We start from the raw sequence: 27557 nt of genomic DNA on the forward strand, positions 1-27557 counted from the left end.
GGGGAGTGCTTGGAGCACCGTCCAATCAGAGGGCGGAAGCCCGGAGCTCCGTCCAATCAGGGTCGGGGGTGGTTGCCCTCCCAGCCCTCCCAGCCCTCCCAGCCCTCCCAGCCCTCCCAGCCCTCCCAGCCCGCGCAGGCGTCGCTCTCGGCGCATCTCGGCGCGCCTGCGCACCTGAGGGGCGCGGACCCAGGTGTCCAGTGTCTGTGGCTGTCACCGGCCCAGATTGCGGGGCCGCGGGAGGACGCCCTGGACACCCAGGACCTGGGCGGAGATGGTGAGTGCGCGAGCCGGGGCCAGAGACGGAAGGGGCTGATTAGGACCGCCTGGGAGCTGAGGCAGGCCCGGGTCTTCCGCGCCCGCTCCCCTGGATTCCGACCCGAGTCTCCCCCTCGGCCGCGGGGTGGGGTCCCGGCGTCCTGTCTTTCCCGTTCTCTCGTGGGGGGCGGGGGAGTCCCGACCTGAGTATGCGTCCCTTGGGGGTCCCAGGGAGGACCAGGTGACCCGGGCAGTGGTCAGGGGCGGGGGTGAGGGAACGCGCCGTGACCTGACAGACAAAGTCAAACCCTTATTGGGTAAGGAGAAACTTTATTCCCGTTAAAAAACAGAATCCAACTGAGTACATTTTGAAGCTCTTACGTCTGTATGCAACAATTCATGAATCTGGCAGCTTCCCATCCAGCATATCTATAAGGGCGCTGCCAGGAGCTGTACGGAATGAAAGTCTTCCGTAGGCAGAGGGAGCGGGACAAAGAAAGTGGCGAAAAGTGGATTGTCTGTGGCCAGGTTACTCTACGGAGGGCAGGGGTCTGTCAGGCAGATCACTTCACTGTGCTGACCAGGTAATTCCTGACTGACTGGTTTCAGATTCCGTTTCTGGGAGAGGCTGAAACTGTAATTAAGTCTCTGTTTGGTGATTTGGGACTTAGAATAACCGATTCCGTTTGGGGCTGTGGTCTTGTTTTTAATATTCCAAAGACTTGGAATAGGGACAGGGCTCGGATACCACAAATGTTCCAGGGTCTCAGACTAAACAGAAAAGGGCTATGGGTGAGGAGGGTGAGAGCAAGGCTGTTTGACAGAATGGGGCGTCCATGTGGTCAGCGCATTCTCAGCCCGGGGTCGGGGAGGGGGGCCGAGGGGAGGGTTTGCTCTGCAGCTCAGTGCTTCTCAGTGGGGGCCGGGGGGAGGGAGTGGTGACTCAAAGTCAGGGGCCTGTGGGTAGACAGGAGCCTAAGTAAAGTTTGAGTAAGAAATGGGTAATTGTGAACACTGGGTCAAGCCAGTGTCAAATAAAAATCCAAATTTCCTAAAGGCAGACTTTCATTCAAATGATTTCCTGCAGGGGAGAAGGGTCTGCTGCATGAGGCACAGGGGGCTTTGCAGGAAGGGGGACATCTGACCCCAAGATCTGCAAGCGTCTCAAGAGTTGGGCAAAGAGTTTCTTTTACACAGAGGCTTAAACAACACCAGGAGGGACCAGGTGTGATGCTTGGATAGCAGATCCCTGAGGCCAGCCTGTCCTTAGGGGTCTGTCAGCTGGCTGCGGTGAGGCCAGGTCAGGGGGAAGGAGAGGAGCTGAACCAAAGTTTGGCCAACAAGGATTTGTTCTGTTTGGTCAGTGGGGGGAACAGTTCCGCTAATCACTGATGAGGTGGAGATGGGGCTTTGAGGGGACTGCGTCTGGCCTCGTCCTGGATAAACAAGGGGCCTCCGTGTGAGTCTTATCTGAGTCAGGTGGGGCACGGGGGTGGTTTCTTGCAGCCTGCCGTTTTCCAGAAGACCAAAGGGTGGGGGGTCCTTTCACCTCCCATCGAAGTTTCCAGGAGCACAGGGCTCAGGGAGGGTTCAGCATTGTCCCCTGACACCTGTGAGCAGCCTCCTCTGGGTCCAGCTCAGCACTAATAGCTTCCCCTGATCCAGCTTCTGGTTTCAGCAAGTGTAAAATTCCGCATTCTTTTGCCTGGTTTCTTCTCCTTAGTGAGGGTAGTAAGCGTCTCAGGTCTTTGACCTTTCCTGCTGACTTGTATTATTCTGGGCCTTTGGGCCTTAACCAGAGATGCCTCTGGGGAGAAGTGTCTCAGTACAGAAAATGTTTTCTCTTCCATTAGAATTTCAGGAAATACAGGCAGTCCCACCCCTTCATGTGAAATGGGTGGAGAGATGGATTTAAAAGATTCAGAGAAATTGTAATGACTCTTCCATGCAAAGTGCAGAATTCTGACACTGTCTGAATCTGGTCCACTAACTGTTATTACCTGGACAACAGAGGTGAATGGAAATTCTGTGGAATGTGACCAGTGCTACTGAGACTTGCTCACTTCTTTTTAGATGAGTTACAGCTCGTCATCATGAGGATATTAGTGAACTGATGCCTGTCTTCTGAAAGGGATGAACAGTATCCTGTTCCTCAAATCATAAAAGTGCCCCAGAATTTCCCTCTCCTACATTATCCGTGAACGCAGGAGGAAGCAGTGATCCTGCAGGTTCTCATTTACACACTGAGACAGGGGTCTTTGTCTCCTGTGAATGACCCACAGTGCTTGAAGTGGATGCATCCCCTGGGGCGGGGACAAGCTGAGCCTATGAGGGAGGTGAAGGAAGGTGCTCTGGGCCCTTGCTGCCACCCCTCCCCACACATGTGGCCTCCAGACTGTAGAACCACCACAGAAGGAGGTGTTTATGGCATGAGCATGGGGTAGGGGATCCACCTGCAGAAGGGCTGGGGGTGGTTTGTCAGCCGAGGTTTTGTTGTCCTCAGCTGTTTCCTGACCTTTGCTTTTGGCCTCATCCAAGGAGTTGGTGGATTGAGTGTGATGTGTGCACCCTGAGTGAGTCTGTGAAGGTCAGACGTGGGGAAGGCTCCTTGGGGTCAACTGCCGCTGAGAAGGTTGATGAATTGGAGAGCTTCTCTGGGTCAGAACTTCAACTTGAGTGTTTCCTCTTGGGTGAGAATTGAGGTCCTCAGGAGGGGGCATTTCCACACTGATCTCAGGCGCTCAGTCCCTCCCCCTGCCCTGGGGGCGCCCAGCCAGGCTGTGTGTCAGCAGGGGGATCCCAGCCCCCCAGCTCGGATGGCTTTGACCTTCTGACTTGGGGTTTCCTTGTGCACCGTGGGCAGCAGGCCGCTGATCTGAGCGGCTCACACTTGGCTGCTCTTCCCTTTTGTTTCTTTGATGGAATCTTGTGTCATGTGACTCAGTGTGAGTACTGAAGACTTTTGTTCCATTACTTGAAGGTGTAGATATTTATTCCCTTGGTCAGTTGGTAGCACTTCCCAGTGAGCGGCCCCCAGGGTGCCCATCATCCTGGTCTTTTTGGTATTCTTTGCAGCTTTACACCTGTTCCTCATCACCGAGCAGCGTTTTGATTTTGCTTCTGCTGAATCTGCAATAAGTGAATATAACCCGTACCACACCAGTAATGGCACACAGAATGCTTCTACGTGGTTCTTGGCCCCAGTCTGTTTCACATGTGCTGGTTTCAGAGGAAGGGAGTCACCAGGTGGTATCCTCCATCCAGTTCTGTGGGGATTGGGTTGTCTCATGGTTAGTTTTGATTTATCAGCCGTGCTATTATTTATACTCCTTGATTTTTGTCTCCAAATGCCAGTGCAATATAATTTTTTACACGTGGAAGGAAAATTGAAGGACTGTAGCTTATGGATATTTTCAAAATACTAGGAAGTGTGGATGGAGGGCTGGAGTCTAGTGTTGATTCTACGCCATTTCCAGCACTTGGAGTATTACCGACCAGGGTTCTTGGACTTGAATCAACAGAAGTTGATAAGAGGCCAGACAAGAAATTCCAATCAAGGCTTTATTAGGGCTCCTGCGGCAGCAGGAGGGAGCGAAAACAAGCAACAGGTTTCCTTGCTCACTCTCTGAGGACGGGGTGGGGGTGAGCTGCGTTCTGTTATATTGGGTGGGGGGACTCTAGTCCAGCAGCTGTGCCGGAGGGGTGGCTTGGGTGGTGTGCCCACCCCCTTGGTGGTGCTGTGTGCCAGGTGCATGGGCAGTACCCTGCTTTTGCTCTGGACTCCTCAGAAGTGGCAGTTGGATTATTTGGTCTTTTTGTATCTTCTTGTTCCTAATTTGCCCCAAGCCTGCCATGCAGTTTTTTAAGTCCCTTATAGTCTCTTTGTATCTTGTTGTTGGAGGAGATGGTTGTCCAGTTGCAGGCACTGCAGCAAAGCTTCCAGGTTCCAGCCTAGCTCAGGAGTATCCAGCTTAATTTTGTCCATCATAATATGCGAAGTGGGATCTCCTTGTGATTGTATATTGGTTTTTACTGGTAACCATTGGGGTTGAGCACTTCTTATAAATGGTGTTCGTCTTCTGTGAAATAGTTTTCAGTCATTTTCTCACCTGTAATTCATTTGTATATTTACTGATTTATTATACTTTCTTTACATACTCTGGACATTCAACCTTTTTCATTTCTCGGTATGGCAAATATGTTCTCTCAGATTGTGGTCCATCAGTTCTCTCTATTCTATTTGATGGACACGTCTTAACTTTAATAGACTTGACATTCTCCATCTTCCTTTGTAGCTTACTCTATTTTTCCTCTATAAGAAAACTCCCCCAATTGTCGAGTCATAATGCATTTACCTGTAACTTCTCAATGTGTTCTACTTTTGTGTCTCATAGTTAAGCCCACAGTGAATTGGTTATTGTATATGCACTTATAAGGAAAAAGATTTCTTATTCCCCTGTAGATATCCAGTGGTCACTGCCCCATCAAAGTGTCATCATCTGGCCCCTGCCCAGCATCAAGTGCTCTGGCGTAGATCCACATGCTGAAAACATGTGGGTCTCTTTCAGTGTGTTGTGGTTTTTTCTCCACTGGTGTATTTGTCCATCCCTCTGTTAACACCATCCTGTCCTAATCACTGCAGCTTAAGAAGTTTCAATGTCTGTTAGGGAAAATCCCACCACCTTGTTCTGTAGAAAGTCTTGGGTATTTTAGAAGTTTGTCTTCCATTTCAGTTTTTAAAAGTAGTTTTTCTTAAGTTCACACAAAACAGAAACAGCCCCCAGACCAAAACCCAAAGCAAACCTTCAATGGAATTGAAGATCCAGTGGAATTTTCTTAAACTCTTGACCTGTTTGGGAGAAGCCGACGTCATGGTGACATCAAGTCCCCTTACTGAGAATGTGCCCATCTCTCCATTTATTTCATTTTACTGTGGGGTCATTTGATAACATTTTGGACTTTATCCACAAATCAGCTTATATCCTTAATTAGACATAATTTAGGACTTAAAGAAAATTAGTTTTGTAGCAATTAGTTTTAAAGGTCTAATATTTAAATATTTTACTTTTTTTTTTTTTTGGCAATACCGTGCAACATGTGGGATCATAGTTCCCCAACCAGGGGTCGAACCCTCACCCCCTGCATTGGAAGCATGGAGTCTTAACCACTGGACTGCCATGGAAGTCCCGAAAATTTTTACTTTTCAATTGCTTGTTTCTAGTGATTCAAAATACACCAAGATTTATTTTTATGAGTTTATATACTGGAAACTTACTAAAAATCTCATTCTGTGATTATTTTCTTATTCTTTTGGGGCATGACATACACAAACATTTGAGCAATGAATAAAGGTAAATGTTTTCTTCTATTACAGTATTTTTTTCCTGGTGAAACTTACTCTATTAGTGTCCCCTATTAACAGTTTTTTAAAATCAAGCATGTACTACAGGTCAGCATTAGAGAGATTTCTGTGTCTATTATTATTGAGAGATCAGGGTGATAAATACATTTGAATACTTGAAAAGATTCTCTGAAAAGAAACAAAACTTGAAATGTGGTTTTATGACAAACCATTTAGAAGACCTCAATTATTAAACAACTAAAAACACAGAACACAGATTTCCTTGGTGGTCCAGCAGTTAACACTCTGCGCTTCCAATGCTGGGGACACGGGTTCAATCCCTGGTCGGGGAACTAAGATCCCACATACCACGCGGTGCAGCCAAAATAAATTAATTAATTAAAAGTAAAAAAAAAAATAAAAACACAGAACAGAAGATAAACAGGCATTTACCAACCTCATTGTCTCCAGCACATGACATGTGACATATTAAGGCATCTTTTGCTCCCATCCTGGTATATGCAGGTTAAGAGACAGGCTTTAAATAGGAACCAGCACTTCTGCTCAAATGCATTGGGCAGATTTGTTTTTTATATTCTCCCATTCCACACACCCTGAAAGCTTTCGTGATGAAGCACATCTTGACCCAGAGCAACACAGTGGTGTACACAGATACTGTTTAGTAAAGAGGAGCAGTTCCCCGTTGAACAGTAGGAAGGAAGGAAAAGCAGATTATGTAAAAAAGTTCCAAGACTGGTATTTCAGTTGCTCTCAAGAAATTTATGCTTCAGTGATAAGGAAAGAGACGAGATGAAGACTTGATTGACGATGAGATTCACTTAACATGGATCCTCCTGGGGAAGAATTGTTCATTGGTATTTTGCTGCATTGGGATGAGAGTTTGAAAAGCACTTCATACGCCTTAAAAAACAAAAATCACATCCACTAGAAAAAGATCATTTAACTTAATACTGATTATTTATTATTTCCCGTATTTGACCATTTTCAAAGCTCAACAGGCTCCATAAAGTACATAGACGAGTGACCTGTTCACCTGTTTTTTTTGTTTTGTTTTTGTTGTTTTTTTTTGCGGTACGCGGGCCTCTCACTGTTGTGGCCTCTCCCCTTGCGGAGCACAGGCTCCGGACGCGCAGGCTCACCGGCCATGACTCACGGGCCCAGCCGCTCCGTGGCATGTGGGATCCTCCCGGACCGGGGCACGAACCCGCATCCCCTGCATCGGCAGGCGGACTCTCAACGACTGCACCACAAGGGAAGCCCATGTTCACCTGTTATTAAGGCAGGTGTGTGAAAATAGTGTACTAGAACTACATCTTTCATGAACTGTCAGCTTGCAACATTTATTTATTTATTTATTTATTTATTTATGGCTGCATTGGGTCTTCGTTGCTGCGCACGGTCTTTCTCTAGTTGTGGCGAGCAGGGGCTACTGTTCATTGTGGTGCACGGGCTTCTCACTGCAGTGGCTTCTCGTTGCGGAGCGTGGGCTCTAGGCACGTGGGCTTCAGTAGTTGTGTGGCTCACGGGCTCTAGAGAGTAGGCTCAGTAGTTGTGGAACATGGGCTTAGTTGCTCCGTGGCATGTGGGATCTTCCCGGACCATTACAGTAGCTTCTCTTGTTGCGGAGCATGGGCTCTAGGTGCGCGGGCTTCAGGAGTTGTGGCACACGGGCTCAGCAGTTGTGACTCGCGGACTCTAGAGAGCAGACTCAGTAGTTGTGGCCCACGGGCTTAGCTGCTCCGCAGCATGTGGGATCTTCCCAGACCAGGGCTTGAACCCATGTCTCCTGCTTTGGCAGGCGGATTCTTAAGCACTGCGCCACCTTCATGAGGGAAGTCCCTCATGAAGCATTTTGAACCCAGTTTCCTTTTTTCTTTTAAAGACTTATTACTTACTTACTTACTTATTTTATTTATTTTTGGCTGCGTCAGGTCTTAGTTGCGGCATGCGGGATCTTTCGTTGTGGCTCTCGGGCTCTTCGTTGTGGTGCTCGGGCTCCTCTCTAGTTGTGACGCACAGGCTCTAGGGCGCATGGGCTCTGTAGTTTGCGGCACGTGGGCTCTAGTTGAGGCGCATGAGCTTAGTAGTTGTGGCTCGTGGGCTCTAGAGCGCAGGCTCAGTAGTTGTGGTGCGTGGGCTTAGTTGCCCCGCGGCACGTGGGATCTTAGTTCCCTGGCCAGAGATTGAACCCGTGTCCCCTGCATTGTAAGGTGGATTCTTTACCACTGGACCACCAGGGAAAATCCCCCATTTCCTTTTGAAAGGACGCTCTTTCCTTGCTTTCAAGTCTGAGGGCAAATCATCACATTTAGGGCCAGTTGTGTTTAAAGACTTACGAGATTATAGAAGATATATGTTGGTCTCTGCCCCTGGCTCCTGACACCCCTCTAATCTCCTGGGTCATAGAAGTGCCTTTTGTTCTAATGAGATGACTCTGGGCTCATGGATGCCTCCTGGATGAGGTCAGGTCACTGGAAAGACAAGCCATAATAAGAAGCTTGGAACTGTCAGCCCCACATTCTCTTAAGGGAGAGGGCTGAAAATGGACTTAATGACCATTCCTGCCTCTGTGATGAAACCCCCACAAAATCCCAGTTGTTTGGAGTTCAGAGAGCTTTTGGGTTGGTGACCAGGGGTAGGTGTGGGGAGGGTGATGCCCAGAGAGGGCATGGAAGCTCCGTGCCTCTTCCCACGTTCCTCACCCTACTTGTCCCTTCATCAGGATGTTCGTCTGTGTCCTTTATCGCATCCTTTATTAAACTGGTGAACGTGGGTAAGCGCTTCCCTGAGTTTTGTGAGCCACTCTGGAAAATTAATGGAACCCCAGGAGAAGGGGTCGTGGGAACCTGTGATCTATAGCTGGTAGGTCAGAAGAAGCACAGGTGACAGCCTGGTCTTGAGACTGGCGTCTGAAGTGTGTGTGCGTTCGGGGGTTGGGGTCAGTCTTGAGGGACTGAGCCCTTAACCTGTGGGATCTCTCCAGGTAGAGTGTATCAGCACTGAGTGAAAGCATGGGAAACCCAGGTGGAGTCACAGAAAATTGCCTGGTGTGGGGAGAAACCGCCACACACTGGAGACCAGAAGTGTCTGAAGTGAAGTGTTCTCTGTGAAGGAAAAGAGACACACAGGGAAGAAACACACAGTAGGGAAAACTGTTTTTTTTTCCCCCAGCACAGAAGAAGGAAAAACTACTTTTCCCTCTACGAAGCTTCACCACATCATCAACCCAGTCCGTCCTCAGGGAGGTTCTCCTGGCTGACTCCGTGTATCTGCCAGCTCTCAATTCTGGGCTTTTGAAAGTGGTTCTTTTTGTCTTTTTTCTTACTTGATGCAGCTGTGATAGGAGTTTCAACAATGATGACAAGGCTTATGGATGGTGCAGGGTAATGGGCGGACTCTTCTCCAGGAACTGTCCTTGGCAGATACAGACAATACCTAGGTGGTGGCGGTTCCTAAATGAGCCTGGCTGACCTGCTCTGCTTTAAGCTGGCACATGGAGGAGTCTGGGGCCATGTTTCTATTCAGGAAGCCTCTATTATTAAGGTAGCTTTGGGATCACCATTTTCACTCTGTTGTATTGAAAGGAGACCAGGGACTTCCCTGGTTGGCACAGTGGTTAAGAATCCACCTGTCAATGCAGGGGACACGGGTTCGGGCCCTGGGCCAGGAAGATCCCATATGCCGTGGAGCAACTAAGCCTGTGGGCCACAACTACTGAGCCTGCGCTCTAGAGCCCATGAGCCACAACTACTGAGCCCACATGCCACAATTACTGAAGCCCACGTGCCTAGAGCCTGTGCTCCGCAACAAGAGAAGCCACCGCAGTGAGAAGCCCGTGCACCACAATCAAGAGTAGCCCCCACTCGCCACAGCTAGAGGAAGCCCACACGCAGCAACGAAGACCCAACGCAGCCAAAAATAAATAAATAAAATAAATAAATTTATTTAAAAAAAAAACAGAGTTACAGATGTAGAAAACAAACTTATGGTTACCAGGAGGTAAGGGGAAGGAGGGATAAATTGGGAGACTGGGATTGACATATACACACTACTATAGATAAAATTAACTAATAAGGGCCTACTGTATAGCACAGGGAACTCTACTCAATCCTCAGTAATGGCCTATATGGGAAAAGAATCTAAAAAATAAAGAGTGGATATATGTTTATGTATAACTGATTCACTTTTCTGTACACCTGAAACTAACACAACAGTGTAAATCAACTATACTCCAATCAAAATTTAAAAAAGAGGGCTTCCCTGGTGGTGCAGTGGTTGAGAATCTGCCTGCCAATGTAGGGGACATGGGTTCGAGCCCTGGTCTGGGAAGATCCCACATGCCGTGGAGCAACTGAGCCTGTGAGCCACAACTACTGAGCCTGCATGTCTGGAGCCTGTGCTCCGCAACAAGAGAGGCCGCAATAGTGAGAGGCCTGTGCACCGCGATGAACAGTGGACCCCGCTCGCCGCTACTAGAGAAAGCCCTCGCACAGAAACGAAGACCCAACACAGCCAAAAATAAATAATTTTAAAAAAATTCTAAAAAGAAAAAAAAATTTTTTTCCCTTGTGACAAGAACTCTCAGGATTTACTCTGTTAGCTTTCATGTATAACATACAGCAATGTTAATTATATTAATCATGTTGTACATTACGTCCTGGTGCTTATTTAACTTGTAACTGGAAGTTTGTACCTTTTGACCACCTTATCCACTTTCCACTCCCCCAACCCCTTGCCTCTGGTAACCACAAATCTGGTCTCTTTTTCTATGAGTTTCTTTGTTTCTTGAAGTATAATTGACCTACAGAACTATGTTAGTGCCAGTGCACAAAATAGTGATTCACTATTTCAGTTCATTACAAAATGATCACCACTGTAAGTCTAGTTACCAACTGTCACCATGCAAAGATATTATTATTGATTATATTCCCTACACTGTACGTTTTATCCCAGTGACTTATTATTTTATAACTTATAAAGGAAGTTGTTACCTTTTTAAAATTAAATTTATTTATTTTTGGCTGCATTGTGTCTTCGTTGTAGTGCGGGCTTTCTCTAGTTGTGGTGAGCGGGGGCTACTCTTCGTTGCAGTGCGCAAGCTTCTCATTGTGGTGGCTTCTCTTGTTGCGGAGCATGGGCTCTAGGTGCGCGGGCTTCAGTAGTTGTGGCTCGTGGGCTCTAGAGCGCAGGCTCGGTAGTTGTGGCGCATGGGCTTAGTTGGTCCGAGGCATGTGGGATCTTCCCGGACCAGGGCTCGAACCCATGTCCCCTGCATTGGCAGGCAGATTCTTAACCACTGTGCCACCAGGGAAGCCTGGAAGCTGTTACTTCTTAATCTTCCTCAACTATTTCAGTCATCCTCTCAACCCCTTCCCCTCTGGCAACTGCTATTTGTCTGTGCATCTCTGACTCTGTTTTGTTATCTTTGTGCATTTGTTTTGTTTTTTAGATTCCACATATAAGTGAAATCATATGGTTTATGTCACAAATGACAAGATTTCTTTATTTTATATGGCTGAGTAATATTCCATTATATATATATATGTATATATACATATATATATATATATCCATATCCATTCATCTATCAGTGGACACTTAGGTAGCTTCCATATCTTGGCTATTCTAAATAATGCTTCAATGAATATAGAGGTACCTGTATCTTTTCAAGTTTGTGCTTTTGTTTTCTTTGGAAAAATACCCAGAAGTGGAACTGCTGGATTGTGAGGTAGTTCTATTTTTAATTAAAAAACATTTTTTTAATTGGAGTATAGTTGATTTGCAATGTTGTGTTAGTTTCAGGTATACAGAAAATGAATCAGTTATAAATATACATATGTCCACTTTTTAAAAAAGTTCTTTTCCCGTAGAGGCCATTACAGAGTATTGAGTAGAGTTCCCTGTACTATAGAGTATATTTTTAATTTTTTGAGGAAACTCCATACTGTTTTCCGTAGCAGCTACATGAATTTGCATGCCCACCAATAGTGCACAAGGGTTCCCTTTTCTCCACATCTTCACCAACACTTGTTACCTGTTTTCTTTTTTTTTCTTTTTGCGGTATGCAGGCCTCTCACTGTTGTGGCCTCTCCCGTTGCGGAGCACAGGCTCCAGACGCACAGGCTCAGCAGCCGTGGCCCACGGGCCTAGCCACTCCGCGGCATGTGGGATCTTCCCGGACCGGGGCACGAACCTGTGTCCCCTGCATCGGCAGGTGGACTCTCAACCACTGTGCCACCAGGGAAGCCCCACTTGTTTTCTTTTTGATAATAGCCATTTGACAGTTGTGAGGTGATATCTCCTTGTGGTTTTGATGAGCATTTCTCTGATGATTAGTGATGTTGAGCACCTTTTCATGTGCCTTTGGGCCTTCTGTGTGTCTTCTTTGGAAAAATGGCTGTTAAGGTCCTCTGCTTATTTTTCAATTGAGTTGTTTGTTTTTGTCTGAGTTGTGTGAGTTCTTTATATGTTTTAGATATCAATCCCTTACTAGACATATCATTTGCAAATGATATGTCATTTTCCCAGTCAGTAGGTTGCCTTTTCATTTTATTGGTGGTTTCCTTCACTGTGCAAAAGCTTTTTAGTTTGATGTAGTCCCATTTGTTTACTTTTGCTTTTGTTTCCCTTGCCTGAGGAGACATATCCAAAAAATATTGCTAAGACATGTCCAAGAGCATCAAGCCTATGTTTTCTTCTAGAAGCTTTATGACTTCAGGTCTTATATTTAAGACTTTAACCCATTTTGAGTTTGCTTTTGTGTATGGTGTGAGAAAGTAGTCTGGTTTTGTTTTTTTTTTGTTTTTTTTGCATGTAGCTGTCCAGTTTTCTACTTATTAAAGAGGCTATCTTCCTCCCCGCCCCCGTTGTATATTCTTGCCTTCTTTGTCATATATTAATTGACCAAATAAATGTGTGTTAATTTCTGGGCTTTCTATTCTGTTCCATTGATGTGTTTGTTTTTGTGCCACTGCCATACTGTTTTCATTCCTGTAGCTTTGTTGTATAGTTTCAAATCAGAGAATATGATACCTCCAGCTTCATTCTTCATTCTGAAAATTGTTTTGGCTATTTGAGGTTTTTTGTGTTCCCATACAAATTTTGGAAGTGTTCATTCTAGTTCTGTGGGAAATGCCATTTGTATTTTAGTAGGGATTGCCTTGACTCTGTAGATTGCTTTCAGTAGTATGGTCATTTTAACAATATTTATTCTTCTAATCAATGAGAACAATAAAACTTTCCATTTCTTTGTGTCATCTTCAGTTTCATCAGTGTTTTATAGTTTTCTATGTACTGTTCTTTTACCTCCTCAGATTTATTCCCAGGTATTTTATTTTTTGATGCAGTTGTAAGTGGAATTATTCTTAATTTCTCTTTTTGATAGTTTGTTGTTAGTGTTTAGATACTGAACAGATTTCTGTATACTCATTTTATATCCTGCAACTTTACTGAATTCATTTAATCTAACAGTTTATTTATTTATTTATTTAGTTTTGGCTGTGTTGGGTCTTCATTGCTGCGTGCGGGCTTTCTCTAGTTGTGGCGAGCGGGGGTTACTCTTCGTTGAAGTGTGCGGGCTTCTCAATGCGGTGGCTTCTCTTTTTGTGGAGCATGGGCTCTAGGCACATGGGCTTCAGTAGTTGTAGCACACGAGCTCTAGAGCACAGGCTCAGTAGTTGTGGCACCCGGGCTTAGTTGCTCTGTGGCATGTGGGATCTTCCCGGACCAGGGCTTGAACCCGTGTCCCCTGCATTGGCAGGCAGATTCTCAACCACTGTGCCACCAGGGAAGCCCCTAACAGTTTTTTTTGTGTGTGTGGCATCTTTAGGATATTTTCGTATAGTATCATGTCATCTGCAAACAGTGACAGTTTTACTTCTTTCTTTCCAATTTGGATTCCTTTTATTTATTTTTATTGTCTGATTGCTGGGGCTGTGACTTCCAATACTGTGTTGATTAAAAGTGGCGAGAGTGGGCATCCTTGTCTTGCTCCTGATCTTCAAGGAAATGTTTTCAGCTTTTCACCATTGAATATGATATTGGCTCTAGGTTTGTCATATATACCTTTATTGTGTTGAGGTATGTTCCCTCTATACCCACTTTGTTGAGAGTTTTCATCATACACAGATGTTGAATTTTGTCAAAAGCTTTTTGTGAATCTACTGAGGTGATCATATGATTTTTAACCTTCAATTTGTTAATGAGTTCTATCATGTTGACTGATTTGCAGATGTGGAACTATCCTTGCATCTTTGGGATAAACCCCACTTGATCATAGTGAATGATCCTTTTAACGTATTGTTGATTTTTGTTTCCTAGTGTTTTGTTGAGGATTTTTGTGTCTATGTTCATTAGTGATATGGGCATGTAGTTTTCTTTTTGTGTGTAGTATCTGTCTGATTTTGGTATTAGGGTGATGCTGGCCTCATATAACGATCTGGGAAGCATTCCTCTTCAATTTGTTGGTATAGTTTGAAAAAGATAGGGATTAACTCTTCTTTAATTGTTTGGTAGAATTCATCTGTGAAGGTATCTGGTCCTGGACTTTCGTTTGTCAGGAGGTTTTTTTTTGTTTTTAAATTACTGATTCAATTTCATTACTAGTAACTGGTCCACTCATGTCTTATGTTTCTTTTTCTTTTCTTTTTTTAAAAAATATTTATTTATTTGGCTGCCCCAGGTCTTAGTTGCAGCATGCAGGATCTTTGTTGTGGCATGTGGGATCTTTAGTTGCAGCATGTGGGATTTTTTAGTTGTGGCATGCAGGGTCTTTAGTTGCAGCATGTGGGATCTATTTCCCTGACCAGGGATTGAATCCAGGCCCCTTGCACTGGGATCAAGGACTCTTAGCCACTGGACTACCAGGGAAGTCCCTCTTATATTTCTTTCTGATTCAGTCTTGAAAGATTGCACATCTAGGAATTTATCCATTTTTTTATTAGTGAGTAATTGTTTGGCGTAATCTCTTATGATCCTTAGTATTTCTGTAGTTTTGGTTATAATTTTTCCTCTTTCTTTTTTGATTTTATTTATTTGGGCTCTCTTTTTTTTTTCTTGATGAGTGGGCCAAAGGTTTATCAATTTTGTTTATCTTTTAAAAGAAGCAGCTCTTCATTTCATTGATCTTTTTTGTTGTTTTTCTTTAGTTTCCATTTCATTTATTTCTGCCCTGATCTTTATTATATCTTTCCTTTTACTAACTTTGGATTTTGGTTGTTATTCTTTTTCTAGTTTCTTTAGGTGTAAGGTTAGATTGTTTATTTGAGGTTTTTCTTGTTTCCTGAGGTAGGATGTGTCACCATGAACTTCTCTCTTAGAACTGCTTTTGCTGCATCCCATAGATTTTTGAAACACTGTGTTTCTATTTTCACTTATCTCCAGGTATCTTTTTATTTCCTCTTTGATTTTTTCAATAAACCATTAGTTGTTTAATGGCATGTTGTTTACCCTCCACATTTTTGTGGGGTTTTTGCTGTTCTTTTCTTATATGTATATATATAAGAATATATTTCTCATACTGTTGTGGTTGGGAAAGATGCTTGATACAATTTCATTCTTCTTAAATGTATTGAGACTCGTAGTCTAGCATGTGATGCATCCTGGAGGATGTACCATGTATACTTGAAAAGAATGTGTATTCTGCTGCTCTTGGATGGAATGTTTTATATATAAAAACTCTAGTGTGTGTGTGTGTAATTTAAAGTCCATCTGACCTAATGTGTTGTTTAAAGCCAGTGTTTCAGTACTGATTTTCTGTCTGGATGATCTGTCCATTGATGTATGTGGGGTGTTAAAGTCCCCTGCTATTGTGTTACTGTCAGTTTCATTCTTTATGTTTGTTAATATTTGCATCATATATTTAGGTGCTCCTATGTTGAGTGCATATATAATTACAAGTGTTATATCTTCTTGTTGGATTGATACTTTTTTCATGAAATAATGTCCTTCTTTGTCTCTTGTTACAATCTTTGTTTTAAAGTTTGTTTTGTCTAAGTATTGCTATTCCAGCTTTCTTTCTGTTTCCATTTGTTTGGAATCCCTTTTTCCATTTCCTCACTTTTAATCTGTGTATCTTTAGATCTGAAGTGAGTCCCTATGGGCAGCATATATATGGGTCTTGGTTTTGTATCCATTCAGCCACTTTGTGTGTTTTCTTTTTTTAATGATTTTTTTCTCTCTAACTGGTATTTCATTTAAAAAAAAATTTAAAATCTCCCCAGAATGTGAGTCATTCTTTTTTGTTCAATTTGTTAATTTTTTTTAATTTTATTTTTTATACAGCAGGTTCTTATTAGTTATCTATCTTATACAAATCAGTGTATATATTTCAATCCCAGTCTCCCAGTTCATCTCACCATCACCCCCTGCCCAACACTTCCCCCCTTGGTGTCCATACGTTTGTTCTCTATTTGTTTCTCTATTTCTGCCTTGCAAACGGGTTCATCTGTACCATTTTTCTAGATTCGACATATATGTGTTAATATACGCTATTTGCTTTTCTCTTTCTGACTTACCTCACTCTGTATGACAGTCTCTAGGTCCATCCACGTCTCCACAAATGACTCAATTTCGTTCCTTTATATGGCTGAATAATATTCCACTGTATATATGTACCATATCTTCTGTATTCATTCATCTGTCAGTGGGCATTTAGGTTGCTTCCATGACCTGGCTATTGTAAATAGTGCTGCAGTGAACACTGGAGTGCATGTATATGCCCAGTAGTGGGATTGCTGGGTCATATGGTAATTCTTTTTTCAGTTTTTTAAGGAACCTCCATACTGTTCTCCATAATGGCTGTATCAATTTACATTCCCACCAACAGTGCAAGAAGGTTCCATTTTCTCTATACTCTCCCCAGCATTTGTTGTTTGTAGATTTTCTGATAATCTCCATTCTAACCAGTGTGAGGTGATACCTCATTGTAGTCTTGATTTGCATTTCTCTAATGATTAGTGATGTTGAGCATCCTTTCATGTGTTTGTTGGCCATCTGTATATCTTCTTTGGAGAAATGTCTATTTAGGTCTTTTGCCCATTTTTGGATTGGTTTGTTTGTTTTTCTGATATTGAGCTGCATGAGCTGCTTGTATATTTTGGAGATTAATCCTTTGTCAGTTGCTTCATTTGCAAATATTTTCTCCCATTCTGAGGGTTGTCTTCATCTTGTTTATGATTTCCTTTACTGTGCAAAAGCTTTGAAGTTTAATTAGGTCCCATTTGTTTATTTTTATTTCCATTTCTCTAGGAGGTGGGTCAAAAAGGATCTTGCTGTGATTTATGTCATAGAGTGTTCTGTCTATGTTTTCCTCTAAGAGTTTTATAGTGTCTGGCCTTATATTTAGGTCTCTAATTCCATTTTAAGTTTATTTTTGAGTTTGGCATTAGGGAGTGTTCTAATTTCATTCTTTTACATGTAGCTGTTCAGTTTTGCCAGCACCACTTATTGAAGAGGCTGTCTTTTCTCCATTGTATATTCTTGCCTCCTTTATCAAAGATAAGGTGACCATATGTGCATGGGTTTATCTCTGGGCTTTCTATCCTGTTCCATTGATCTGTATTTCTGTTTTGGTGCCAATACCATATTGTTTGGATTACTGTAGCTTTGTAGTATAGTCTGAAGTCAGGAAGTCTGATTCCTCCAGCTCTGTTTTTCTCCTTCAAGTTTGCTGTGGCTATTTGGGGTCTTTTGTGTCTCCATACAAATCTTAAGATTTTTTTGTTCTAGTTCTGTAAAAAATGCCATTGGTAATTTGATAGGGATTGCATTGAATCTGTAGATTGCTTTGAGTAGTATAGTCATTTTCACAGTACTGATTCTCCCAATCCGAGAACATGGTATATCTCTCCATCTGTTTGTGTCATCTTTGATTTCTTTTTATAGTTTTCTGAGTACAGGTCTTTTACCTTCTTAGGTAGGTTTATTTCTAGTTATTTTTTCTTTTTTTGCAGCGGTGAATGGGATTGTTTCCTTAATTTTTCTTTCCGATCTTTCATTGTTAGTGTATAGGAAAGCAAGAGATTTCTGTGCATTAATTTTGTATCCTACAACTTTACCAAATTCACTGATTAGCTCTAGTAGTTTTCTGGTGGCATCTTTAGGATTTTCTATGTATAGTATCATGTGATCTGTGAACAGTGACACTTGTACTTCTTCTTTTCCAATTTGAATTCCTTTTATTCCTTTTGGTTCTCTGATTGCCATGGCTAGGACTTCCAAAACTGTGTTGAATAATAGTGGCGAGAGTGGGCAACCTTGTCTTGTTCCTGATCTTAGAGGAAATGCTTTCAGTTTTTCACCATTGAGGATGATGTTTGCTGTGGGTTTGTCGTATATCGCCTTTATTATGTTGAGGTAGGTTCCCTCTATGCCCATTGTCTGGAGAGTTTTTATCGTAAGTGGGTGTTGAATTCTGTCGGAAGCTTTTTCTGCATCTATTGAGATGATCATATGGATTTTATTCTTCAATTTGTTAATATAGTGTATCACATTGATTGATTTGCATATATTGAAGAATACTTGCATCCCTGGGATAAATCCCACTTGATCATGATGTATGATCCTTTTAATGTGTTGTTGGACTCTGTTTGCTAGTATTTTCTTGAGGATTTTTGCATGTGTATTCATCAGTGATGTTGGTCTGTAATTTTCTTTTTGTGTAGTATCTCTGTCTGGTTTTGGTATCAGGGTGATGGCGGCCTTGTAGAATGAATTTGGGAGTGTTCCTTCCTCTGCAGTTTTTTGGAAGAGTTTGAGAATGATGGGTGTTAGCTCCTCTCTAAATGTTTGATAGAATTCACCTGTGAAGCCATCTGGTCCTGGACTTTTGTTTGTTGGAAGATATTTAATCACAGTTTCAATTTCATTACTTGTGATTTGTCTGTCATATTTCCTATTTCTTCTTGGTTCAGTCTTGGAAGGTTATATCTTTCTAAGAATTTTTTTTTTTTTTTGGCTGTGTTGGGGCTTCTTTGCTGCATGTGGCCTTTCTCTAGTTGCGGCAAGCGGGGGCTACTCTTCATTGCGGTGCACGGGCTTCTCATTGTGGTGGCTTCTCTCGTGGAGCACAGGCTCTAGGCCCACGGGCTTCAGTAGTTGCGACATGCGGGCTCAGTAGTTGTGGCGCACGGGCTTAGTTGCTCTGCGGCATGTGGGATCTTCCCGGACCAGGGCTCAAACCCGTGTCCCCTGCATTGGCAGGCGGATTCTCAACCACTGCACCACTAGGGAAGCCCCTCTTTCTAAGAATTTGTCCATTTCTTCCAGGCTGTCCATTTTATTGTCATAGACTTGCTTGTAGCAGTCTGTTATGATGCTTTGTGTTTCTGTGGTGTCTGTTGTAACTTCTTTTTCATTTCTAATTTTATTGATATGAATCCTCTCCCTCTTTTTCTTCATGAGTCTGGCTAAAGGTTTATCAATTTTGTTTATCTTCTCAAAGAACCAGCTTTTAGTTTTATTGAGCTTTGCTATTGTTTTCTTTGTTTCTATTTCATTTATTTCTGTTCTTATCTTTAGGATTTCTTTCCTTCCACTAACTTTGCGTTTTGTTTGTTCTTTCTCTAGTTACTTTAGGTGTAAGGTTAGATTGTTTATTTGAGATTTTTCTTGTTCCTTGAGGTAGGATTGTATTGCTGTAAACTTCCTTCTTAGAATTGCTTTTGCTGCATCCCATAGGTTTTGGATCATCGTTTTTTCATTGTCATTTGTCTCTACCTATTTTTTGACTTCCTCTTTGATTTCTTCAGTGATCTCTTGGTTCTTTAGTAGCGTATTGTTTTAGCTTCCATGTGTTTGTGTTTTTTACGGTTTTTTTTCTTGTAATTTATTTCTAATCTCAGCTTTGTTGTTGGAAAAGATGCTTGATGACGACTTCAGTTTTATTAAATTTACCAAGGCGTGATTTGTGACCCAAGATGTGATCTATCCTGGAGAATATTCCATGTGCACTTGAGAAGAAAGTGTAATCTGCTGTTTTCAGTTGGAATGTCCTATGATATCAATTAAATCTGTCTGGTCTGTTGTGTCATTTAAAGCTTGTGTTTCCTTATTAATTTTCTGTCTGGATGATTTGTCTATTGGTGTAAGTGAGGTGTTAATGTCCCCCCCTAATTTTGTGTTACTGTCAATTTTCTCTTTTATAGATGTTAGCATTTGCCTTATGTATTGAGGTGCTCCTATGTTGGCTGCATATATGTTTATAATTATTATACCTTCTTCTTGGATTGATCCCTTGATCATTATGTAGTGTCCCTCCTTGTCTCTTGTAACAGTCTTTATTTTAAAGTCTATTATCTGCTATGAGTATTGCTACTCCAGCTTTCTTTTGATTTCCATTTGCATGGAATATCTTTTTCCGCCCCCTCACTTTCAGTCTGTATGTGTCCCTAGTTCTGAAGTGTGTTTCTTATAGGCAGCATATATATGGGTGTTGTTTTTGTATCTGTTCAGCCAATCTGTGTCTTTTGGTTGGAGCATTTAATCTATTCACATTTAAGGTACTTATCAATATGTATGTTCCTATTACCATTTTCTTAATTATTTTGGGTTTGTTTGGTAGGTCCTTTTCTTCTCTTGTGTTTCCCACTTAAGAGAAGTTCTCTTAGCATTTGTTGTAGAGCTGGTTTGGTGGTGCTGAATTCTCTTAGCTTTTGCTTGTCTGTAAAGCTTTTGATTTCTCTGTCAAATCTGAATGAGATCCTTGCTGGATAGAGTAATCTTGGTTGTAGGTTATTCCCTTTCATCACTTTAAATATGTCATGCCACTCCCTTCTGGCTTGTAGAGTTTCTGCTGAGAAATCAGCTGTTAACCTTACAGGAGTTCCCTCGTATGTTATTTGTCCTTTTTCCCTTGTTGCTTTTAATAACTGTTCTTTGTCCTTAATTTTTGTCAATTTGATTACTGTGTGTCTCAGTGTGTTTCTCCTTGGGTTTATCCTGCCTGGGACTCTCTGTACTTCCTGGACTTGAGTGGCTATTTCCTTTCCCATGTTAGGGAAGTTTTTGACTATAATCTCTTTAGATATTTTCTTGGGTCCTTTCTCTCTCTCTTTTCCTCCTGGGACCCCTTTAATGTGAATGTTGGTGCATTTAATGTTGTCCTAGAGGTTTCTGGCTGTCTTCATTTCTCTTTTCTTTAATCTGTTCCTCAGTAGTGATTCCATCATTCTGTCTTCCAGGTCACTTATCCATTTTTCTGCCTTGGTTATTCTGCTATTGATTCGTTCTAGTGTATTTTTCATTTCAGTTATTGTATTGTTCATCTCTGTTTGTTTGTTAATTCTTCTAGGTCTTTGTTAAACATTTCTTGTATCTTCTCAATCTATGCCTCCATTCTTTTTCTGAGGTCCTGGATCATCTTCACTATCATTCTGAATTCTTTTTCTGGAAGGTTGCCTATCTCCACTTCATTTACTTGTTTTTCTGGGCTTTTATCTTGTTCCTTCCTCTGGTACATAGTCCTCGGCCTTTTCATTTTGTCATTCTTTCTGTGAAAGTGGTTTTCATTCCAAAGACTGCAGGATTATAGTTCTTCTTGCTTCTGCTGTCTGCCCTGTGGTGGATCCACTCTATGTCTTTTGATTGGAGCATTTAGTCCATTTACTTAAAGTGATTATGGATAGGTATGTACTTATTGCCATTTTGTTAATTGCTTTCTGGTTGTTTTTATAGCTTTTTTTTTTTTTTGTCCTTTATTCTTCTTTTGCTCTCTTGTGATTTTATGACTATCTTTAGTGTTATGTCTGGATTACTTTCTCTTTTGTGTGTATCTATTATAGATTTTTAGTTTGTGGTTACCATGAGGTTTATACATAGCAACCTTTCTATATACATGATTACCTTAAGTTCTAACAGCCCTGCATTTTTAGTCCTCCCACTTGTGTTTAATTTTTTTAACTTTATTTATTTATTTATTTTTGATTGCATTGGGTCTTCATTGCGGTACACAGGCTTCTCATTGCGGTGGCTTCTCTTGTTTCAGAGCACAGGCTCTAGGCACGTGGGCTTCAGTAGTTGTCACTCGCAGGCTCTAGAGCACAGGCTCAGTAGTTGTGGTGCACCGGCTTAGTTGCTCTGTAGCATGTGGGATCTTCCAGTACCAGGGCATGAACCCGTGTCCCCTGCATTGGCAGGTGGATTGTTAACCACTGCATCCCCAGGGAAGTCCTTTAATATTTTTTTGTATCATATTTTACATATGTTGTTTTCTGTATTCCTTAACTACTTATTATGGATATAGATAAATTTACTAGTTTTGTCTTTTAACTTTCCTACTAGGTTTGTAAGTGGTTGATCTACTACCTTTACTTTATCTTTGACTTTACCAGTGCAACTTTTCCTTTCTGGTTTTTATATATCTAGTTGTGGTCTTTTCCACTTAGAGAAGAATATCATGAAAAGGTGATGTTCTAACAGATACTTTTCCTGAGTCTATTGAGGTGATCATATGGTTTTTGTTCTTTGTTAATAAGGTATTTGATACCAATGCTTTGTTTCTTTGAACCAAACTTTTTATTCCTGGGATAAATCCCTCTTGGTGATGGTGTTTAGTACTTTTTATATCTCTCTAGATTTGGATTGTGGATATTTTTGAGTAATTTTTTTGTCTATATTTATATGGAATACTGCTCTGTAGATTTCTTTACATGTGATGTCTTTTTCTTGTCTTGGTATCAGGGTAATACAAGCCTCATAGAAGGGGTTGGGAAATGTCTCTCCACAATTCAATTTTGTATATGGATCACCAATTACTCATGCTATTGAGCCTCTTTTCATATGGTTATTGGCCATTTGTATATCTTCTTTGGAGAATTGTCTATTCACATTTATTGCCCCATTATTTAACTGTATTATTTGTCTTTTATATTCTTATCTTTTATTTTTTTTATTGTTGTCATATGAGTTCTTAAAATATATTTCTGATACAGGCCTCTCATCAGGTGTGTGATTAGCAAACCCAGTTGCAACCCTAGTTGAAGTAACCTTGCCTTCTTTGTAGCTGATATTGTGGGGATTTGTTTTTCCTTCAGATTTTGAGACCATATTTGTTGTTTTAAAAAATCTCTAATTTTTATTTTTGTCATTGTCTGTTTATATCATCAGTGCAGTGTGGTCCCATATTTCTTTTTTTAAAAAATTTTATTGATTTTTGGCTGTGTTGGGTCTTCATTGCTGCAGGCAGCCTTTCTCTAGTCGTGGTGATCAGGGACTACTCTTTTTTGAGGTGTGTGGACTTCTTATTGCAGTGGCTTCTCATTGCAGAGCGTGGGCTCTAGGTGCACAGGCTTCAGTAGTTGTAGCATGTGGACTCAGCATTTGTGGCACGTGGGACCTGGAGCACTCAGGCTTCAGTAGCTGAGGCACGTGGGCTCAGTAGTTGTAGCACACAGGTGCAGTAGTTGTGATGCATGGGCTTAGTTGCTCCGCGGCATGTGGGATCTTCTGGGACCAGGGCTCAAACCCGTGTGCCCTGCATTGGCAGTTAGATTCTTAACCACTGTGCCACCTGGCAAGTCCCCAATATTTCTCTAAAAATAATAATTAGGTTCTTTTTCTCCCTGTTAAAGTCAACTTGACTCCATTACCATTAGATCCTTCAATAGCTCTTGTTTGTGGGGCCTGTTCCTTGAATTCCGAGCACTCTGTTATTAATTTGAGAGGCTCCACTGGCTTGACAGATTCCTGAGGAACCAGGCCTTTGCTTACCCAGTGGATGTGCCAGGCCCTGGGCCCTGGACTGCCTGTATACCCCTGGTGTCCATCTCATCTTGGCAGGGGGTCGTATCTCTGCCTCTGTTGGATATGAGGGGGCTAGACCAGACTCCCTGCTGCTTTTGCCTTCAAGTTAAGTGTTATTCAGATCCAGCAGCACTGACGTTCTGTTTCCGGTTCTTGGAGGTGACAAGGTAGTAATAACTTTTGACCAAGCCAGGTATCCATTTCCATGTTATCTGAATGATGATTTCATTTTTCAGTCTTTATCATACCTTAGGATATACTCTTTCAGTAAAAACAATTCTTTCTAATTATGTGTGTGTGAGTATTTATCAAGTATTCCTGTTACACTTTGCTTCAGTTTCCAGCACTTAGCATCACTGAGTAAACTGCATTTGATTGGCTTGTGTGTGTTCATTTCCCACAAGAGAGTGTAAGCTCAGGAGTTCTAGGAATTGAGTCCAGTTCCCGACTTTCGGCCTCCCCATCCTCCCACACACGGGGGTGAAGAGGGAGCCTTGCTGACAGAACCTGTGGCTGTTTCAGGACTCGGTGGTCTTTGAGGACGTGGCTGTGAACTTCACCGTGGAGGAGTGGGCTTTGCTGGACCTGGCTCAGAGGAAGCTCTACAGAGACGTGATGCTGGAGACCTTCAGGAACCTGGCCTCCGTGGGTGAGGATGGCTTCCTCCCTGCACTTAGTCTTTAGGGAATAAATATTTCTTAAAATTGTCCTTTCTTATTAGGGACAAGGATGAGAACATGTTGGAAAAAAGACAGACACAGTCCAACCTTTCATGAAACCTACCTAGGGTCAGGTAGCTTTTCCATGAAAACAAAGTTTACTGTATTGATTGACTTTTTGTCACTCTTGATTAGAATCCTGAGAGTCCCGAATTTTATAAATGTGAGCATATTCTGCAGTGTCACCTAGAGCAGTGGGAGCAGCGTTATGGTTTTCACCCTGTGAAAGTTACACTGTGATTGGTATACATTTGACATGATAATTTTGCTGCAATTAAACCCACACTTACCCATTGTCAGTGACTTGAGGACCAGAGAATTGGCCCATCTCATGGATGGCTTGTTGTCCTTCATCCTCCCCATGAGGAGCTTTTCTCCATGAGCAAGACAGCAGCCACACACCATCCGATCTCCCAGTGGCAGCTGGGTCAGTGGAGATAGGCTTTGTCTAGGGCCTCTGTGCCTGCGATCACCAGGAGGGCACACGTCTCGGGAGGAGAAGGTTCTGGATCAGGGAGTGATATTTGGACATACCTGTTAGAAATATGACTCTGTCTTTGAGAAGGTGATGTTTGTCATTAACCTGGTTTCCCTCTTGGAGTTTTCATCCATCCTTGCCCACTTGGGAAGTCTTTCTGTAGCTCCTCTTACAAAGGGAGCACTTGGGAATGTGCATTTTACCCAGTTCCATCCTACTTTACTTTTCTGAAAATACTGATCTCGACATCAGTCTCCATTCTTTTTGAAGTATCTCTTAGTGAACAAGCTGCCACTTTGACTCATTTTTCTTACGATGGCCAAAGTTCCAAATAGCTAAGGGTCCTCAGAGTTTTTCTTTGTTCCCATGTCCATTTTTCCTTATAAAATGTGTTTACATTTTTGGGTCAGTATATGGAAAGAAATCTGCATATGGTCTCTTTTCTTTCCTTTATCCCACCATTTCTTTCCTGGGGGTTTAGTTTTGTTACCAACTGTTACAGGTTCTTGCCCTCAAGTTAAAACCAGTGGATCAAGTCCTCAGTGGGATATTTTGGAGAATGAACTATGCAGTGAAAAGAAAATAGTAAGATGCACAAGAAATGATTCCTGTTCTGTTTTTGGAGAAAACTGGATATTTCATAACATCCGAGGTCACCAAACTCAGGAGAGGGATTTCAGGTGAGTGGCACAGCTACAGGGGAAGGCAGATCTCTGCAGACTGTTAGACTAACTTGAAACTAAAGAAAAGGTATAAACCTAGCTAAACAATTTTTTACTTAGAAAATTTTCACAAGAGAATACTTTCATAAATGTGAGGTATCTGAAACATAATTCAGTTGGAAACAACGACCAGGAAACCCTGTATGTAAGAAACACAGAACGTTATGGCTCTGTCTGAGCCCTCAGCCGAGCATTAAGCTTGTTACATGTTGTCACAATGCAGACAGTGCCTACAACATACCCATTCCTTGAAAATGGCAAATACATAGTGAAAATAATAATGAACAACCATCAATAAATCATTAATGAAGAAATCAGTTATAATCATTAATCCCTAATACTGTTCTTCCCATTTTGAACAGAAATGGTTTGGTGGAGCATCTCTGCAAAGGTAATGAAGGTCATCAATGTGGAGAAACCCTGAACCAGATTACACGTCTTACTGTGCATAAGGGTTATCTGACTGGAATTCAGCCCTATAAATGCACTAAGTGTGGAAAAGCCTTCAGGGATTGTTCTTTCCAGAAGAATCAGCAAAGATCTCACCCTGGACACAAACCTTATCCATGTGAAGAACGTGGGGAAGCCTGCAGCTGTGTCTCGTGCCTAAATCCTCCTGGGGAAACACACATTGTAGAGAAACTGGAAAAACATCAGGATGCTGGGAGAGCATCTAAGAGATACGTGAAGAGTGGCAGTAGTAAACAGTCTTTAGAGTGTAAGAAGTCTGGAAAAGCTCTCACTTGTCCCTCATCCTTTAAGGGACGTGAGAGAGGTCACCATCGACAGAAAATCCATGTGTGTAAAGTATGTGGGAAATCCTTTATGTATTATTCCTACCTTGCACGGCATGTGAGAACTCACACTGGAGAGAAGCCCTATGAATGTAAGGAATGTGAGAAAACCTTCCGATATCCTGCATCCCTGGGAGGACATGTGACAATGCACACTGGAGAGAAACCTTACGTGTGTAAGGAATGTGGGAAAACCTTCAGTTGTCCCAAATACTTCAGAAGACACGTGAAAACACACAGTGGCATGAAACCCTATGAATGTATGGAATGCGGCAAAGCCTACAGTTGCTCCTCATCCCTTCGAGAACACGCACGAACACACAGCGAAGAGAAACCCTATGAATGTCAGCACTGTGGGAAAGCCTTCAGGCATCAGCGATATTTTAAAAAGCATGTTAGAATGCACAGCGGAGTGAAACCCTATGAATGTATGGAATGCGGGAAAGCCTACAGTTGTTCCACATCCCTCCGGGAGCATGAGAGAACGCACACTGGGGAGAGGCCCTTCGAATGCCAGCACTGCAGGAAAGCCTTCGCTCGCCACGCCTCCCTTCGAGGACACATGAGAACGCACAGTGGGGAGAGAGCCTACAGATGTACACAGTGTGGGAAAGCTTTCTGTTGGCCCTCGTCCTTACGAAAGCACGTAAGAATGCACAGTGAGGAGAAGCCCTATGAATGTCAGCAATGTGGGAAAGCCTTCTGGTACCCCGCAAACCTGCGAGGACACATGAGGATACATGCTGGGGAGAAACTCTGAATCCAAGGACCGTGGGAGAGACTTCATTCTCTCTTCAAACTTGTAATGTGAGCAGCACACTGTAGAGAAAAACTTATGAAAGGGAAAACGTGGGAAAACCTTCAGCACTTCACTTACTTTGTACATGAAAACTCAGAGCACAATAGAAATCTTTTAACAGAGATAAATATGGTTTTGCCTTGGTAAGTGCCTCATCCTGAATAGGGATCCCAGTGTATTAATTTCTAGCTCATATTGCTGATCTGAATACTGAAGATAATAACTATCTCTCTATGTCTACTTCATCTGTACTACTTATATTTTGTTATCTCCAACTTTAAATAATCATACAGTCATATAAAGCTTGCCTCATTTCCATTACAGTGTCTTTTTTTTTGGTTGCCCTGCTCAGCCTGCAGGATCTTAGTTCCCTGACCAGGGATCAAACGCATGCCCCCTGCAGTAGAAGCACAGAGTCCTAACCACTGGACTGCCAGGGAACTCCCATTATGATGTCATTTGAACCCAGGGGTGATAAGTGGTTTTCAGTTTTTGTTTTTTTTTTCATGTGTAACTTGGTATAATTTTTAGGTGAAAAGCTTTTGATTCTTACTTTGCATTATCTTCCTAATATGTGATCATGATATGAGGTCTGTATTGTTGAAATGTCTTTCCTGGTCCACTGTTACAGATACTGGAATTTTCTGACTCAATATTTACCCTCCCCTTGCACCTTCATTACCGAA

General features: G+C 42.3%; 1 protein-coding gene and 1 pseudogene across 1 annotated transcript; both read left to right on the plus strand.

Annotated features, from left to right (window-relative positions):
- Window positions 1–137: 137 nt before the first annotated feature.
- Window positions 138–27189, plus strand: LOC101336993 (uncharacterized). The gene is made up of 4 exons (XM_019926158.3): window positions 138–277; window positions 23882–24008; window positions 25059–25236; window positions 25641–27189. Exons 1-4 carry the CDS (start codon window positions 275–277, stop codon window positions 26830–26832), a joined length of 1500 nt encoding a protein of 499 aa, XP_019781717.1. The 5' UTR covers window positions 138–274; the 3' UTR covers window positions 26833–27189.
- LOC101336707 (heterogeneous nuclear ribonucleoproteins A2/B1 pseudogene) overlaps window positions 140–27557 on the plus strand; it is a 35616-nt pseudogene continuing 8198 nt past the window's right edge.

This window comes from Tursiops truncatus, chromosome 3 (genome assembly GCF_011762595.2).
Source record: "Tursiops truncatus isolate mTurTru1 chromosome 3, mTurTru1.mat.Y, whole genome shotgun sequence".
NCBI classification, from domain to species: Eukaryota; Metazoa; Chordata; class Mammalia; order Artiodactyla; family Delphinidae; genus Tursiops; species Tursiops truncatus.

What these genes read in the sequence shown, in the direction of transcription:
- LOC101336993 (XM_019926158.3), top strand. An exon ending in CAGGAACCTGGCCTCCGTGG is followed by an intron (nt 24,009 to 25,058) that starts GTGAGGATGGCT and finishes CAACTGTTACAG; the next exon opens with GTTCTTGCCCTCAAGTTAAA. An exon ending in ACTCAGGAGAGGGATTTCAG is followed by an intron (nt 25,237 to 25,640) that starts GTGAGTGGCACA and finishes CATTTTGAACAG; the next exon opens with AAATGGTTTGGTGGAGCATC.